This window comes from Girardinichthys multiradiatus, chromosome 20 (genome assembly GCF_021462225.1).
Source record: "Girardinichthys multiradiatus isolate DD_20200921_A chromosome 20, DD_fGirMul_XY1, whole genome shotgun sequence".
Classification (NCBI taxonomy): Eukaryota; Metazoa; Chordata; class Actinopteri; order Cyprinodontiformes; family Goodeidae; genus Girardinichthys; species Girardinichthys multiradiatus.
Window position 1 is genome coordinate 4,361,692 of NC_061812.1, and position 17,867 is coordinate 4,379,558.

Consider the following 17,867-nt stretch of genomic DNA (forward strand, 5'->3'; position numbering starts at 1 on the left):
CTTGATGATTTTGGCCATGTAAAAAGTCTGGAAACAACTGATGCCCACTTTTGGCACCGAGTACAGTGGTTTAATGATCAGAATAGATCATAGTATTAAAAAAAATGGCGCAAGCAAATGTGTTGGTTGACTTTAATATGAACGTGCTGAAAATGTCCTGATGGCAACATAATTATCACCCAAATCAAGCAATTAGTGCATATCCTGAGAGAAATACACAAAATTAAAATGTCTTTATTCTGCCCAAATAAGCTTAATTTAGACTAAAAGTTCTTAGTTTGATCATTTGTTGATTAAATCCAAATTAATATAATTATAAACCCTGTACAGAGGCAGGAAGCTCCCTGAGTGTAAACATCACACTGTCAGTCCTCTTTCTACTTGGCTGAAGTCATAAACTAGTCTGAGTAAATTTAGTAACAGGTTTCATATCTCCTTTATGGCTTCCAGGGAGCCGCAGCCACACAGCTGAAGCTCTCTGCTCAGGTATGACTCTTGTGACGCCGCTGTATAAATCCTGTGGATAAACCCCAGGTTCTCATGGATGGTTGTCCTGTCAGAACTGTGGAGGATCTGGAAGGCTCTGCTCCGTCACTGCAGGAAACCATGTGGCTGTAAAGCTCTGGTTTCACTGACCTTTCACAAGCTTTCAACAGCAAGTTTAAATCTGAAGCGACTCCTCAGCTGAGCTGAACAAGGTAAAGGTGATTTTTTTTTTTTTGAAGTTTAAATCAGCATTTCAGGGATATTTTCAACATTTCTTGCTCTAACTTTGCTTTACCTTCCAACACTTTTCACATAAATCTCTTTTGAAACTCGAGATTGTTTAGATTTTTTTTGTTGTAATAGAGGAACTCTATTGCTCTTCTATAAGACCTGCAGCAGTCAGTCCCTGCTTCATTCATGGTGAATCTCAGATGTTGGTGCCATAAAGGCAGCAGATGTTTAGAGGAAATTGATCTAAATTGGCCAGACTCCAGCAGTTACTGACAGTATGACGACGAGTTGTTGGTGCTCAGAGCCAGGCCAGAATATTCATGCAGTTTGAACTGTTGCACATTCTGCCACTTTAAAACAACAAAGGTCTCTGTTTTGTTAGGATTCAGGGTTATTGCAGTTTTCATGACTTCCTACAAACTTTCAGGTGAACCTCCACCCCAGTCTCAAGTCTTCTGCTGCATCTAGAAGGTTTTCTTCAAGGACTTTGCTGTGTTTATCTCAATCCATCTTCCCATCGACTCTTACCAGTTTTCCTCCCCCTGCTGAAGAAAAGCATCCCCACAGCATGATGCTGCCACCACCATGCTTCACCATAGGGATGATTAATTCAGCGTGATGTGCTGTGTTGGTTTTCTGCCACAAATATTGGTATGCACATAGGTTTAAAGTTAAAATCTGGTGTCTTTGCAGAGCACCTTCATCCATGGTTGCTTGTGGGAAGCAGAACTTCATTTAGCTACTTCCAACAGTGCCCTATCCTTGCTGCTCACCCACATGGACCAGAGTTTTTACAGCACACCTGAGCTGTGGTTCCTGCAGCTCTTCCAGAGTTATTATGGGCCTTTTGGCTGCTTCTCTGATTAATGCTCTCCTTGCCCAGCCTGTCAGTTTAGGTCCTCCATGTTTTGGAAGGTCTGTAGTTGGTCCGTCCTCGTTCCATGTTTAGATGATTGATTGAACTCCGAGAGATGTTCAGAGTTTGGGATATTGTTGTAAAATCCAGCTCTGCTTTAAACTTCTCCATAACTTTCTCCCTGACCTGCTGCTGTGTTCCTTGGTCTTCATGATGCTGAGTGTTCTCCAGTCTTCTCTAACAAGCTTTTTACTTCTTCAAAAAACATCCGCATTCATACTGAGGTTATATTACACACAGGTGGACTTTTATTTACCAATTAGGTAACTTATGATGATACTGGGTTTTATTTAGATGCTTCAGAGTAATGCAGGTGACACCGATCCATTGAGAAATGTCAATCATATTTATCCCACTTTACAATTATGTTACATGATTATATTGCTACTTTGTGTTGGTCTGTTACATGAAATCCCAAGAAAATACGTTTGGATATGTTGATGACAATATGTGGAGAAGTGCCAAAAGTATGAATATTTGACAACACGCTAAATATTGATAGAAATGAGTATTATTGACAGCAGAGAAAGATGGAAGGAGAGTTTAGTAGCATTTCAAAATGTTTTCAGAGCAAAGTTGTAGTATTACAGCTGAATTTAACGTACATCCAATTTTTAGTCAAATGTTCTTTGTGCGAAATAAAAGATTATAACATTTTCTATACCCCTGTCATATGAGTAGATAACCCAACTATGCCACAGATAGAGAATTCAAAACCTAAACTTGTATGTTCAAATTTCACAAAATGCAAAGTTTGGTCCATAAAATGGAGAAATAACACATCTAATGTGCTTTTCCAGCCTTAGGTTGTTCTTTCACACAAGGTCAGGAGGCTTTATCTGGTTGTGATGAATCCTAATCGATTTGGGTTGGAGGATGAAGAAGGTGAGGATGACGCAGTGATTCAGTACATGATTGAACAGAGTCTGCTGGAGAGCTGCAAGCAGAGGGACACCCTCAGAGAGTCCTCAACACGAGACACCCTGAGGTCAGTTCAGAAGGCAAAACCGGAACACAAGGTGTTGGGTCTGTGTTTGATGGAAGAACCTCCATCAACTGTCTTATAAAGAACAAACCTAAACTCTTCCAAACTCAGGAAACTATGATGCAGAACCCAGGAACTGTTTATTTAGTAACTTAGTCAGATTAACCCTGTGAGATACATATAAAGTCTTTGGCTTTTTAATTTTACTTGTTGTATATAAGCTGAGCCTTAATCTAACTAACGATGCCAATAATTGGTTATTTTAAGAATAAAGTAACAATCTTAAGCACAAAACACAAACCAGAGTTTCTTTGTTTTCATGCAGCACCGATTTGGCCTCTTCAGACATTTCCAAGATCTTCTCTGCTATAAAACAAGGTAAAACAAGATCAAACACCTCTGTGATTTAATATAAAATTGTAAACAATCCAACTATCATGAGGGGTTCTGTTTGAGGAAATTAGCACTATTAATGTCCAGGAATTAACAATCTTAGAAACTCAAGAGATCCGGGTTAGCATCTCATGTTTAGATGAATATCAGTGGTAGATTTAGGCAGGTGTTGATAAAGAATGAAGTTCAGTAAGTTAAGGATGTTCTCTTACTCCAGGCAACGAGAAGCTCCTTAAGGATCTGTGTGTCTGGCTTAAAGACAAGTTTTTCCAGACCGACAGCAGAGGCTGGACTCCTCTCCATGAAGCAGCAGCTCAGAGCAACCAGGCCATCCTGGAGCTCACACACAAAGGTTTGGATGAGCTGTAGCCCCATGAAAGCTTATTGGCTGACACGGTAAAAACTAAATCTGAAAATAAATTAATATTTTGTTGCAGCAGCATAATCTGTCACTGAGCATTTAGAAAAATTCAGGCTTTAATCTTAGTTTATTAATCAGTAGGAGGGGGAGAAATCCCATGATACATTAAATTATGCACCCTGCTCAGAGCTGGCCCTAACCAATGTGGCGCCCCCTTCAATCTGCAATTTACATACGCTTACAAAACAAATCCAACTGTGTTGCTTTTATCACCACCTTTAATTTATAACATGTCAGCTACTTTACATGCTTAAGAAATTACAAATAAATACAAAACAATATATGAAAAATAAAGGGAACACTTAAACAACACAATATAACTCCAAGTCAATCAAACTTCTGTGAAATCAAACTGTCCACTTAGGAAGCAACACTGATTGACCACAGACCACTTCTCAGTACCGATGCTTTCTGGCTGATGTTTTGGTCACTTTTGAATGTTGGTGGTGCTTTCACACTCGTGGTAGCATGAGACGGACTCTACAACTCACACAAGTGGCTCAGGTAGTGCAGCTCATCCAGGACGGCACATCAATGCGAGCTGTGGCAAGAAGGTTTGCTGTGTCTGTCAGCGTAGTGTCCAGAGCCTGGAGGCGCTACCAGGAGACTGGCCAGTACACCAGGAGACGTGGAGGAGGCCGTAGGAGGGCAGCAACCCAGCAGCAGGACCGCTACCTCCACCTTTGTGGAAGGAGGAACAAGAGGAGCACTGCCAGAGCCCTGCAAGATGACCTCCAGCAGGCCACAAATGTGCATGTGTCTGCACAAACGGTTAGAAACCGACTCCATGAGGATGGTATGAGGGCCTGATGTCCACAAATGGGGGTTGTGTTTACAGCCCAACACCGTGCAGGACGCCTGGCATTTGCCAGAGAACACCAGGATTGGCAAATACGCCACTGGCGCCCTGTGATCTTCACAGATGAAAGCAGGTTCACACTGAGCACATGTGACATACGTGACAGAGTCTGGAGACACCGTGGAGAGAGATCTGCTGCCTGCAACATCCTTCAGCATGACCGGTTTGGCATTTCTTTGGAGGGCGGCATGGCCCTCCATGTGCTCGCCAGAGGTAGCCTGACTGCCATTAGGTACCAAGATGAGATCCTCAGACCCCTTGTGAGACCATATGCTGGTGCGGTTGGCCCTGGGTTCCTCCTAATGCAGGACAATGCTAGACCTCATGTGGCTGGAGTGTGTCAGCAGTTCCTGCAAGATGAAGACATTGAAGCTATGGACTGGCCCGCCCGTTCCCCAGACCTGAATCCGATTGAGCACATCTGGGACATCATGTCTCGCTCCATCCACCAACGTCACGTTGCACCACAGACTGTCCAGGAGTTGGCGGATGCTTTAGTCCAGGTCTGGGAGGAGATCCCTCAGGAGACCATCCGCCGTCTCATCAGGAGCATGTCCAGGCGTTGTAGGGAGGTCACACACAATACTGAGCCTCATTTTGACTTGTTGTAAGGACATTACATCAAAGTTGGATCAGCCTCTAGTGTGTTTTTCTACTTTAATTTTGTGTGTGACTCCAAATCCAGGCCTCCATTGGTTAATAAATTTGATTTCTATTGATGATTTTTGTGTGATTTTGTTGTCAGCACATTCAACTTAATACAGAACAAAGTATTCAATGAGAATATTTCATTCATTCAGATCTAGGATGTGTTAGTTGAGTGTTCCCTTTATTTTTTTGAGCAGTGTAAATAGCCTTACCACAAAATGTAATTCCTGTAAATAAGTGAATAAATAATAATATTAATAAAATATAAATAAACAACATTAAACCTAAAATTTAAATAATCTCACATTTTGTACACAATAACTACACATACGCTACATTTACACTATGCAATAACTTAACAAATATATACAAAAGCCACAGAAAATACAAACAACTACAAACAAAACTAGGTGCAAGAAAAGCATTTTAGAGACCTCTAGTGGCGCGTTTTATTACTGCATCTACTAGATTCTCAACCTCTCCTGTAAATGTACTTTCCTAGATTTTCTGTAGAAATATCAGTAAGATATTGCTTTACATTTGGATTTTTTAAGTTTACAATTTAGTAGTTGATAGTAATAACTAGTTTTAATATGATTATATTGGTTAACGATTTTCCCAATTTTGTGTCGCCCCCTGGAGGCTAAGGTACCCTTAGCATTTGCCCTCATTGCCTAATGGGCGAGTCGGCTCTGCCCCTTCTGTTTAAGCTGCTTTTGTCAGCAGGATCTCCCTTAGTCTTCTCCTAGAACATTTCACAGAGTTGAAGCTAACAGAGATCTTTGATCATTCCTCTAGATGGTCCAGAGTCCTGGTTCTTCTTTGATGCTCTCTGCTCTTTAGCTTAGCCTACAGTTTGTAGGATTATTGCTGAGGACTGTGGAAGAAGGTTGATTCTGGTGCTTGTTGAACAATTTCTGTGTTTTTTTGGCTCTATATGGATCTTTTTCTTGCTGAAAGACTTAATAGCTATTTTCAGTTTTCAAGCAGATAAAACCAGATGATGTATTTAAAATGATCTGGAATTTTAAGAAGTTCATGATGCTATGCTCAGAAAGAGGCCCACAGCATTATATACCATTCAATGTGCTTAACATTAAGCATGAGGAACTTTTTAAAGTAGTCTTTGTCTCATGCCTGGGAGCGGTTGTTCCAGTTATAGTCCCAGCAGAGTTTAGCAAACTCCACGTTTTTCTGTTTGTGATGGTAGAACAAAAAAAGGCCGTTTTGTGAAATGCCTCCCAAGCAACGGCTTGGCTTGTGGATACCGTCTAGTGGTTTTTATGAAGACTTGGTGATCCAAACATGCAAGTGGTCTTGCAGTGGCAAAGTTAATCAATATTAGGATAAACTTTAAGAAATGGTTATAAAAAAAAGGCTTCAGTTGCTTCTAGAGGAACTCCCTTGAACTGTGAGAGTGTCATTAATTGTGTAACGATTGATTTTGAAAAATATTTCTTAAACCAGGATATTTATTCTGCTGCAATGAAAGAGAATTTATTTAAAGGTTTTTTGCTTTTTTACTACCACGGGTGCTGATGAATATGAAGGCTGCAGTTTAATCATTTATTTATCCGGTGATGAGTATCGGGAGTGAGGTACTGGGTTCATAAAAGGTTCACCTGTTCTCCAGCTTCAGGCCCAGACTCTCTGGAGTGTCGAACTCCTCGGGGCCAGACGCCCCTCTTCCTGGCAGTAGAACGGGATCTGATAGAAAATGCCTCGTTCCTCCTGGAACACGGAGCCCAGCCGGACTCCCAGGACCAAGACAAGGACTCCCCGCTGTTTGTAGGTGAGGTAAAACCCAGTTCATCAGGCAGCGTTTCCTCTGTTTCTACGGTGAAGCTTTAAAACGGTGCAGTATGACTTTATACCATTGGCCTGCTGGGAAATTAGTGTAGGCCTATTTCCAATTTATTATATAAGAACTGCTGATGGTGCAGAGGAAACAAGAAAGAAACAAAGCCTATTAGTAAAGAAGCTTATTTCTGATGTTGTTTTGGCCTATTTAAAAACTAACCTTAAGTATTTCACATACAATATTAAGATGAGTTGCAAAAACTCAACTAGCTACTAACAGACTATTACCAACAGACAACAGACCATGTAGGAGACACAGCAGATTAGATTAGAACATAATTAAACACATTTTACTTCATCCTAAACACAGCATCCCCACAGGGAAACATGGTGGTGGCAGTATCATGCTGTGGAACTGCTTTCCTTCAGTAGGGACAGGGAAGCTGGTCAGAGTTGATGGGAAAGTGGATGGAGCTAAATCCAGGACGATTCTGAAAGAAAACCTGTTAGAGGCTGCAGAAGACCTGAGGCTGGGGTGAGGTTGACCTTCCAGCAGGAGAACCATCCTGAACATAAAGCCAGAGATACCAGGGATGGGTTAGAGTAGAGACAAAAGTCCTTCAGTGTAACTGCAGCCAAAGGTGGTTCTAGAAAGTATTGACTGAGATCGATAAATGTAACTGCATGCTGCACCTTTCAGAAGTTTCCTTATGTAAAAAAAAAAAAAAATGCAAATCACGTTTTATTTTCCTTCCACTTCACTGTGAAGTTTATGTTTCTAATGTGGGGTGAAAATACTAAATAAGGATTAACAACAGATAAGCAGGAAGAGATTTAACGTCTGCAGACTGGAGGAGGTGATCTGTCATTCAGGTCTGTTCCATCCCATCTCTGTCTGCCTTCAGCGATCCGTTCAGACCGGACTGACCTGGTGAAGCTGCTGCTCCTCCGTGGCTCCAGTGTGAACCAGGCGGGCTGCCACGGACGGCGCCCGCTTCACGAGGCCTCACGGGCGGGCAACGTGGAGCTGGTGAAGCTGCTGCTGGAGGCCGGAGCACGGCCAGACCCCCGCAGCAACTACGGCTTCACACCGCTGGCCCTGGCTGCTCAGGGAGGACACCTGGAGGTGGTGGAGATCCTCCTAAGGAAAGGTGAGGCAGATGTAAGACATCCAGAGACGATAGAGATATACATTAATTAGCCTGGATAGCTTGGGAACAACATAAAATTAACATGTTTGGTGTTCTCCCTCAAGTCAACCTCGCTCTTATTTCTAACAAATGTATTGTTCTGATGGGAGAACTAATTTTAAAAAAACTACTGGGGAGATTTAAGTTGGTTTAATTTAAGCAATAATGGTTTTATTAATTTAATGTTCTGACACTCAAACCAACATGTGAAACAGTGTCTACAGAATCAGTTACCCTTAAAGTATATTTACTTGTCTGATGTTTAGTTGTAGAAATCAACGTTCTGAAGCTAGCTTAGTTTTACCCCTTTTCTATTATAAAAACCCAACACGCTGCTGTGTCCAAATCCTCAGCAAATACCAGGAAAATCAGGAAATATATCCAGACTGATCTCAGAGGGGTCCAAAATACACATCTGTCAGAACTCCAGTGGGCTGACATAATGTTCTCTGTTTTTTACCTGTGGTGGAGTCTCAGCTGAATGGTCATTTATAACATTTTGTTCTCTGGTTTGTTTTGTAGAAATATTGAAGTAGGGCTGCTCATATGTTTGTATGGTATAGATGCTAATTTCCTCCATTTGAAAGAAGTAAAATAAAACATGGAATGTCTATGAGATAAAAAATTATTTGAAATCCATAATTTTGGCTTCCAAGGTAAATAGATACAAAGTAGGGCTGCTTGACGCTAGAAAAACATTTAATATGCTATAATGTTTGTGAATTTGCAGTAACAATATGACTTGTATAAATAAAGATTAAACATTGTTGATGTTTTTCTGCTTTGGGTTTATAGTTAACATAAACCCCAGATAATGCGTAGATTTCCATCCAACCATTGTCTTTACCCACTTATCCTTGCAGGGGTCACAGGGCTGGAGCCTATCTCCAGCGGTCTTCGGGCCGAGAAGCGGGGTACACCCTGGACGGGTCGCCAGTCCATTACAGGACAACACAGAAACACACAGGACAGATAACCATGCACTCACACAATTCAGAGACCAATAAACATACCAGTCATGCTTCTGGAAGGAAGACAGAGTACCAGGAGAGAACCCACCCATGCACAGAGACAACAGGCAACCTCCATGCAGACAGACCCCAGGCTAGGATTCAAACCCAGGACCTTCAACAGAGCAACTATGCAAAAATGCCTCCTGAATAGAAATTCACATACTGGAAAAAAATGTGATTCGTTTAACAAAAACTTCTTCTGGTCAACATTTGTAACAACAAATTAATTAAAGTTTCCTAATGTCTTTGCAACCTCTTTACCTTCTAAAGTGTTTCTGTGCTGCATTAAACAACAAGTGTCATCAAATTTATTTCAGGAATGGAGCCTGGTTCTGCTCCCTCTGTATGCATGCTGCATACCGTGACATTATCACGACAAATTTGCAATATTTTGTACAGACTCCTGATTATGACACACCTTGCTTCATTAACTGCCATTCAGCTGGCGGATAGGAGCTTCCATACGATCGTGTTGTTTTGTGATGGGAGATAATAGTAAAATAGAAACATTGCAATGACTGAAATAAAGTAGAATATTCAGGTTTCTGACAGGATAACCTTCTAATACCACTTTGCTCCAACAAGCAGGAAATGATGCCTCTTAGACTCATGTGGAAATAGGTCCAAATAAAATGTTATCTGTCCTGCAGGAGCAGACATCTTCTCTCAGGCACACGATGAGGCCTCCGTGTTGTACGAAGCGTCAGCTTCAGGAAACGCGGCTGTCATCAGCCTGCTGCTGGAATACGGAGCCGACGCCAACGTCTCCAATCACACCGGACACCTGCCGATCCACCGGGCCTCACACAGAGGACATCTTCAGTGCGTGTTTTACCTCATTTGCCCTTTTATTGAAAGGACAATACTGGTATGTGTCTAGTTAAAGCAGGTACATACATGTCTGAGAAATAAAAACTAGATTATGTTGTACCTCACTCCTGTTTCAACGTTCATGAAAGGTAAGCACCACTTTATTAGAAATTAAGGATTAAATGTGGTTCCATTTCATTTTCTTTCCAGTTTTTCTTCTCAAGGTGACATAGTTTTAGATGTTATTTTATAAAGTTTTCCATGAAATATCTCTAAAAATCTTTTTTCTTTTTCTTTTCGTGTCTTGCTCTGGCAGCTTAGGCAGTACAGTGGAACTAGTTGAAAATGAGATATACCCTCAGTTGCAAAGTTGACTTTATTAAACTGTTGACCCGTCAGGCTGCATCTGGTTCCGGCCGCTAATACAAAAAGCAAGGCCAAAGGAGACAAGGATGACAAGGACACAGAGGACATTAATAAGGGGACACCAGGGAAACAACAACAATGGCAAACAAAACATAACAGAAAATATGAAAGAATTATGAATCTATAGTATAGATATTCATAAAAGTACTAAATGTAATACCCAATTTCTCAGCTGCTGGATACTTCAGGAGCTTTAAACATCATAATCCAAAACCAGTTCTATTATGTGCTGGTTGTAGACTCCTTTCATGTATAAATAAGAAATCAGAATTTCCAACTTTTAGTTTGGAAACTTTAAAGACTTCGAAGGAGAAATCTGAGTTAGGAATTTGGCATATTTTCCAACCTGGATGCCTCAGACAAGGTGTCTAGTTGTTAAGATTAAAGTGGCTTCAATAAAGAAATATAAACGTGTTTGTTTCTGAGGTCCCTGAAGCTGCTGCTGCCCGTCACCAGTATGGGAGATGTAAATGACAGCGGGATCAGTCCTCTTCATTCAGCGGCTGCAGAGGCACACACAGATTGCATCAAGGTGTGTGTTTGTCTGCAACAGGGTGGCGCAGACATTCTGGGCTTTGCAGATTATTAACAGAAGTGTTAGATTTGAGGTCAGATACAGTTTAAACATTTCTGCAATGAATCAACAATCCTGCTCAGATTAAACTTTGGAAAAAAGTTATTATGTCCTGACATGTTAAGGTTCTGATGCTAAAAATAAGAGTTTTTCTCATTTTCATCATGAAATCTGGTGAGCAAAAATGTTTCCTCTCACCACTCCCATCAGGCCTTGCTGGATGCGGGTTATGACCCCAACTACATGCTCCATCCCTGGATCCGCCGGAGCTACGATGACGAGAGGAAGTCCGCTCTCTTCTTTGCCGTTTCCAATAATGACATGGCATCGGTGAGGCTACTGCTGGAGGCCGGAGCCATGGCCAACCAAGACCCAGTTAAATGTCTGCAGGTAACCCTGTGCCTGTTGTAGGATTAACAGAGCATTAAAAATGTCAGGGGAGCGTCCTTAAAAGCAACACGTTTGCTTATTATGTCAGATATGGATAAAAAGATAGCTGCTCTATGGATTTTCAGTTTTATTCTTTTTGACTCTAAGGGATGTAGTTTTCCTTTGAGTCTCAAGGCCTTGGTGTGTTCACACTCCGGTAGACTAGACCTTGTATTGGCTGTGCAGTCAGATAGAAACTGGCTTTATCTACCTCCAACTACCTGCTTGACTTCAATGACAATTGTCTCTCCTTCCAAACACAACATGTAGATTATTGTCTTTTTTTTTTAAGGTTGCACTCTGTCTGGGCAACTACGATCTGATCAACTTGTTGCTGCAATACGGAGCCAACGTGAACTACTACAGCAGAATAAACACCACACATTTCCCCTCTGCGCTGCAGTACGCTCTCAAAGACGAGGTAGTTGGAGAAAACTGTTATTAACTGGAATAAATGTCTTAATGAATTGTGATCAAGATGTTTTTCTGTGCGTTAGGTTGTTCTCAGGATGCTGTGTACCTATGGTTACAACGTGGAGCGCTGCTTTGATTGTCCTTATGGCAACAGCTCCCACATCCCTGAGGACTATGAGGGATGGACCTGTGCTGTGATCAAAGATACCTTGGTAACAAAAAAGCTTTAGAAGGAGAATCAATATTGCCCTTTATTATAAGCTGGCTTCATGTTCTGGGCAGATAAATTATTACGTCTTAATTTACATCTGTACAGTGTTGAGGTATTGTTAACCGTTTTCTTTTTTTTTTTCATCTGACTTTGGTTTTGGGTTTCCAATTGGTGCTGTTGCCCTGCAGCAAGAAGGTCCTGTATTTAAATCCTGGCCTGGGGTCTTTCTTCATGGAGTTTGCATGTTTTCTCCATGCATGGGTGGATTTTCTCTAGATACTCCTACTTCCTCCCAGAGTCCAAAAACATAACTGTTACTCTCTAAATTTCCCTTAGGTATTAGTGTGTGTGCATGATTGTTTGTCCTGTGTATCTCTGTGTTGCCCTGTGATAGACTGGACTTTGACTAGGCCATTCTAACATGAACACGAACATGCTTTGATCTAAACCATCCATTGTAGCTCCAGCTGTATGTTTGGGGTTGCTGTCCTGCTTCCACCAGGATTGTCCTGGATTTAGCACCATCAACCTTCCCATAAACACTGACCAGCTTCCCTATCCCTGCTGAAGGAAACCATCGCCGCAGCATGATGCTGCCCCCACCATGTTTCACTGTGTGGATGGTGTGTTGAGAGTCATTATCTCCAATATGCAGGGGTTGGACAATGAAACTGAAACACCTGGTTTCAGACCACAATAATTTATTAGTATGGTGTAGGACCTCCTTTTGCAGCCAATACAGCATCAATTCATCTTGGGAATGACATATACAAGTCCTGCACAGTGGTCAGAGGGATTTTAAGCCATTCTTCTTGCAGGATAGTGGCCAGGTCACTACGTGATACTGGTGGAGGAAAACGTTTCCTGACTCGCTCCTCCAAAACATCTCAAAGTGGCTCAATAATATTTAGATCTGGTGACTGTACAGGCCATGGGAGATGTTCAACTTCACTTTCATGTTCATCAAACCAATCTTTCACCAGTCTTGCTGTGTGTATTGGTGCATTGTCATCCTGATACACGGCACCACCTTCAGGATACAATGTTTGAACCATTGGATGCACATGGTCCTCAAGAATGGTTCGGTAGTCCTTGGCAGTGACGCACCCATCTAGCACAAGTATTGGGCCAAGAGAAGGCCATGATATGGCAGCCCAAACCATCACTGATCCACCCCCATGCTTCACTCTGGGCATGCAACAGTCTGGGTGGTACGCTTCTTTGGGGCTTCTCCACACCGTAACTCTCCCGGATGTGGGGAAAACAGTAAAGGTGGACTCATCAGAGAACAATACATGTTTCACATTGTCCACAGCCCAAGATTTGCGCTCCTTGCACCATTGAAACCGACGTTTGGCATTGGCATGAGTGACCAAAGGTTTGGCTATAGCAGCCCGGCCGTGTATATTGACCCTGTGGAGCTCCTGATGGACAGTTCTGGTGGAAACAGGAGAGTTGAGGTGCACATTTAATTCTGCCGTGATTTGGGCAGCCGTGGTTTTATGTTTTTTGGATACAATCCGGGTTAGCACCCGAACATCCCTTTCAGACAGCTTCCTCTTGCGTCCACAGTTAATCCTGTTGGATGTGGTTCGTCCTTCTTGGTGGTATGCTGACATTACCTTGGATACCGTGGCTCTTGATACATCACAAAGACTTGCTGTCTTGGTCACAGATGAGCCAGCAAGACGTGCACCAACAATTTGTCCTCTTTTGAACTCTGTTATGTCACCCATAATGTTGTGTGCATTTCAATATTTTGAGCAAAACTGTGCTCTTACCCTGCTAATTGAACCTTCACACTCTGCTCTTACTGGTGCAATGTGCAATCAATGAAGACTGGCTACCAGGCTGGTCCAATTTAGCCATGAAACCTCCCACACTAAAATGACAGGTGTTTCAGTTTCATTGTCCAACACCTGTATATTGTTTAGCATCTGAGCCAGGGTCGGGACTCGTCGGAGAGTGCCTGGTGGCCGGGTTGCTCCTCGCGGGACCCGTCCGGGCCAAGCCCGAACGAGAGATGCGAGGCCATCCCCCAGTGGGCCCACTGCCTGCAGGGGGAACCGTGAGGGACCGGTGCAAGGAGGACTGGGCGGTGAACAAAGGTGGAGACCTCGGCGGCCCGATCCCCGGATGCTTAGGCTGGCTCTAGGGACGTGGAATGTCACCTCACTGGGGGGAAAGGAGCCTGAGCTGGTGCGGGAGGTTGAGAGATATCGACTAGAAATAGTTGGGTTAATCTCAAGAACCCAGCTTCTTAAGAGGGGTTGGACTCTCTTCTACTCTGAATGTTGTTTTGGCCTATTTAAAAACTAACCTTAAGTATTTCACATACAATATTAAGATGAATTGCAAAAACTCAACTAGCTACTAACAGACTATTACCAACAGACAACAGACCATGTAGGAGACACAGCAGATTAGATTAGAACATAATTAAACACATTTTACTTCATCCTAAACACAGCATCCCCACAGGGAAACATGGTGGTGGCAGTATCATGCTGTGGAACTGCTTTCCTTCAGTAGGGACAGGGAAGCTGGTCAGAGTTGATGGGAAAGTGGATGGAGCTAAATCCAGGACGATTCTGAAAGAAAACCTGTTAGAGGCTGCAGAAGACCTGAGGCTGGGGTGAGGTTGACCTTCCAGCAGGAGAACCACCCTGAACATAAAGCCAGAGATACCAGGGATGGGTTAGAGTAGAGACAAAAGTCCTTCAGTGTAACTGCAGCCAAGTTTGGTCCGCATTGCCGGCACTAAGTCGGACCTGTTCCCGGTGCATGTTGGACTCCGGCTGCGCTTTGTCACTGGTCCTGTTCATAACTTTTATGGACAGGATTTCTAGACGCAGCCAAGGGCCAGAGGGGGTCTGGTTTGGGGACCAGTGGATTTCGTCTCTTCTTTTTGCAGATGATGTGGTCCTGCTGGCCCCCTCTAGCCAAGACCTACATCATGCGCTGTGGCGGTTCGCAGCCGAGTGTGAAGCAGCTGGGATGAGGATCAGCTCCTCCAGGTCCGAGGCCATGGTTTTCGACCGGAAAAGGGTGGGTTGTCCTCTTCAGGTTGGAGGGGAGTTCCTGCCTCAAGTGGAGGAGTTCAAGTATCTCGGGGTCTTGTTCATGAGTGAGGGAAGAATGGAGCGGGAGATCGACAGACGGATCGGTGTGGCTGCCACAGTAATGGGGGCACTGTTCCGGTCCGTTGTGGTGAAGAGAGAGCTGAGCCGAAAAGCGAAGCTCTCGATTTACCGGTCGGTCTACGTTCCTACCATCACCTATGGCCGTGAACTTTGGGTCATGACCGAAAGAACAAGATCCCGGATACAAGCGGCTGAAATGAGCTTCCTCCGTAGGGTGGCCGGGCACTCCCTTAGAGATAGGGTGAGGAGCTCGGCCATCTGGGAGGAGCTCGGGGTAGAGCCGCTGCTCCTCCACATTGAGAGGAGCCAGTTGAGGTGGCTCAGACATCTATACCGGATGCCTCCTGGACGCCTTCCTCTGGAGGTGTTCCAGGCACGTCCCACCAGGAGGAGGCCCAGGGGACGGCCCAGGACACGCTGGAGGGACTATCTCTCTTGGCTGGCCTGGGAACGCCTTGGGCTCCACCTGGAGGAGCTGGAGGAGATGTCTGGGGAGAGGGACGTCTGGGCGTCTCTGCTGAGTCTGCTGCCCCCGCGACCCGGTCCTGGATAAGCGGAAGACGCTTTTTATTTATAAAATATCAGGAAAGCATGTATCATTTTCCTTGTACTTCACATTGGTTGGCCTGTCACATAAAATACTAATAAAATACATCGACATTTACAATTGTAATGTGACAAACTGGGGAAAAGTTCAAAGCACACGAATATTTAATATTTAATAGACACTGCTGCAGGAAAGCTACTAACTGTTTATAAACTCTTAACAGAACCTCCTGAATCATCCTGTCTTTATCATCCAAACAGTTAAATTAGAATCAATAGTCAGTATTGTACTCAGAGGGAACTGTTTTAATTAAACTCAGACTGCAGCCTGCTGCCACATATTTACATTTCAAGTAAAGTTTCTCTGTCTGCGCAGTTCTGCGAGGTCATCACCGTCTCCTGGCTGAAACACCTGTCGGGTTCTGTGGTTCGCGTGCTGCTGGATTATGTTGATCATGTGACGCTGTGCTCCAAACTGAAGGTGGTTCTGATGGAGCAGAAGCAGTGGTCAGACATTTGCAGACTACAAGGTAACTGAAACTTAACATTCGGTTAGGAAAGGAGAATCACTGATCTTCTTTCTTTCCCCTCTCCAGAAAACGCCCGGTGCCTGCAGCATCTCTGTCGCCTGCGGATCCGTCGTTGTCTTGGCCGTCTCCGTCTCCGGTCGCCTGTCTTCATGAGCTTCTTGCCGCTGCCAGAGAGACTGAAGGACTACATCCTGTACAGAGAATATGACCTGCTGGACCGGCAGAGGAGCAGCCCAGGCTGAGCGAAGACAGGAATCACAACCAGTTAAACTGTTTGTTCAGAGTTACAGTAGCTCCATGAAACGTGAGTTAAAGACAGACAAAAGATTTTTTAAATTTTCATTTCATATATGATTTTGATCCTATTGCACTGACCACCACAAAATACTACATAACTGCAAAGTGGCTGGAAAAGGATGCATGGACTACAAATAAAAATCTGATAAGTGTGGTGTGCATTTGCATTCAGCCTCCTTTACTCTGATGAACCTAAATTAAATCCAGTGTTAAACGGTTACCTGCTACATACTAAGTAGTAAACAGCTTCCATCCGAGGGCCGGTTCTAGGTATGCAAATCTGAGGGGGCAGGCAGAAATGTGGAGGGGGCATCATCATGGGTACACGTTATGCGCATGTTTATTGTTGTGTTTTCTTAATGGGATTGGGGTAAACTGTGTATTACTGTGCAATTTGCCAGACTGCACTGGTTTTCTCCCAGTTGGGCTTCTTTTGAACATGTTGGGCTGAAAAAAATAGCTTTGTGTGTGTTGTTAAAATCTGGGCTACTTTTCACAACATTTGGGATGTTTTTAGTAATTATGCATATCAAAATAGTTGCCATTAGTGGCAGAAAATTAAAAACCTGCACATCTCAAAATGTTGTCTTTTTACACCTTAATAACTTATTTATTTTGAAAAAGAGAAGCTGTTGAACATGACATCAGTGATGGACATTGTTTAATCAATTGTCACTGTGAAATTTTACAGGTCAATTGTAAAAGCCCAAAATGCTGTTAAGAGTTCATCTAAAACACACAGAGGTGCTGCCTTTACTTTGTTAAGCTTTGACTTGATGTTGAGAGACAGCATCATGCTGAAGAGGAAAATACAAAAGATTTCCAGAAAGCTAAAACCAGACCAGACATTTATGGAGCCGGGTGCTTAAGCCGAAAAAAGGGCATCCGTTGTCACATTTATTTATAAAATTAGAATAAAAACAGGATATATTTATGCTTTTGTAGCCTCCCGTTTCTTAGAATTATGCTGCAAAACTTGTAAATGAAATAAATCAATGTTCTGCTATGCATTGTAATCAAGAGACTCACTGAATCAGGTGAGAAAACATTGTACATTATTTGTTTTCTGACAGAGTTGAAACATAACACTAATAACTAATAAACTATTACCAATATCTTTATAACTCACCACACTTTCATGTGGTGACATCTAAGTAACATTTTCTTATTTATTCATCATTTTTTGTTTGCTGCTTCCTATTGAGTCCGGTGGACGTCCGTGGAGTCAAGTAAGCGTGACTGTGTTTCGTCCTTAAGTGTAGGAGGAGAATGGAGAGGCAAGGCGGCGGGTTGTGCTTGTGTGATTCAGAGTTGATTTGAGGGGGCCAGACATTTGTTTGGGGGGGCATTGCCCCCTCTTGCCCTTGCGCAAAGCCGGCCTCGTTCCGTCCATGTGTAATTTATTCTTAGTATAAATGCAGCTGTTCTGTTTCTGGCCTCAGAGAACATTAGTGAACAAACAGCATCTTGAAGACCAAGGAACACAGCATGTCAGGGAGAGAAGCAACCGCCAGGTTCATGGTAACTCTGGAGGAGCTGCAGAAA

General features: G+C 43.1%; 1 protein-coding gene across 1 annotated transcript; it reads left to right on the forward strand.

Annotated features, from left to right (window-relative positions):
* The first annotated feature begins 429 nt into the window (after positions 1 to 429).
* LOC124856763 (dynein axonemal heavy chain 12-like) lies at positions 430 to 16,489 on the forward strand. The gene is made up of 13 exons (XM_047347581.1): positions 430 to 698; positions 2,434 to 2,621; positions 2,944 to 2,996; positions 3,229 to 3,363; positions 6,573 to 6,731; positions 7,645 to 7,890; positions 9,593 to 9,764; positions 10,605 to 10,710; positions 10,963 to 11,142; positions 11,474 to 11,602; positions 11,679 to 11,807; positions 15,872 to 16,025; positions 16,092 to 16,489. The coding sequence occupies exons 2-13, from the start codon at positions 2,482 to 2,484 to the stop codon at positions 16,265 to 16,267; spliced, it is 1,779 nt and encodes a 592-aa protein (XP_047203537.1). The 5' UTR covers positions 430 to 698; positions 2,434 to 2,481; the 3' UTR covers positions 16,268 to 16,489.
* Positions 16,490 to 17,867: the final 1,378 nt, after the last annotated feature.

Bases quoted from the DNA above. Each gene is read 5' to 3' on its own strand.
- LOC124856763 (XM_047347581.1), top strand. From the start codon at position 2,482: ATGAATCCTAATCGATTTGGGTTGGAGGATGAAGAAGGTGAGGATGAC. The intron at 2,997-3,228 runs GTAAAACAAGAT...CTCTTACTCCAG, and splicing joins CTTCTCTGCTATAAAACAAG to GCAACGAGAAGCTCCTTAAG. The intron at 16,026-16,091 runs GTAACTGAAACT...TCCCCTCTCCAG, and splicing joins AGACATTTGCAGACTACAAG to AAAACGCCCGGTGCCTGCAG.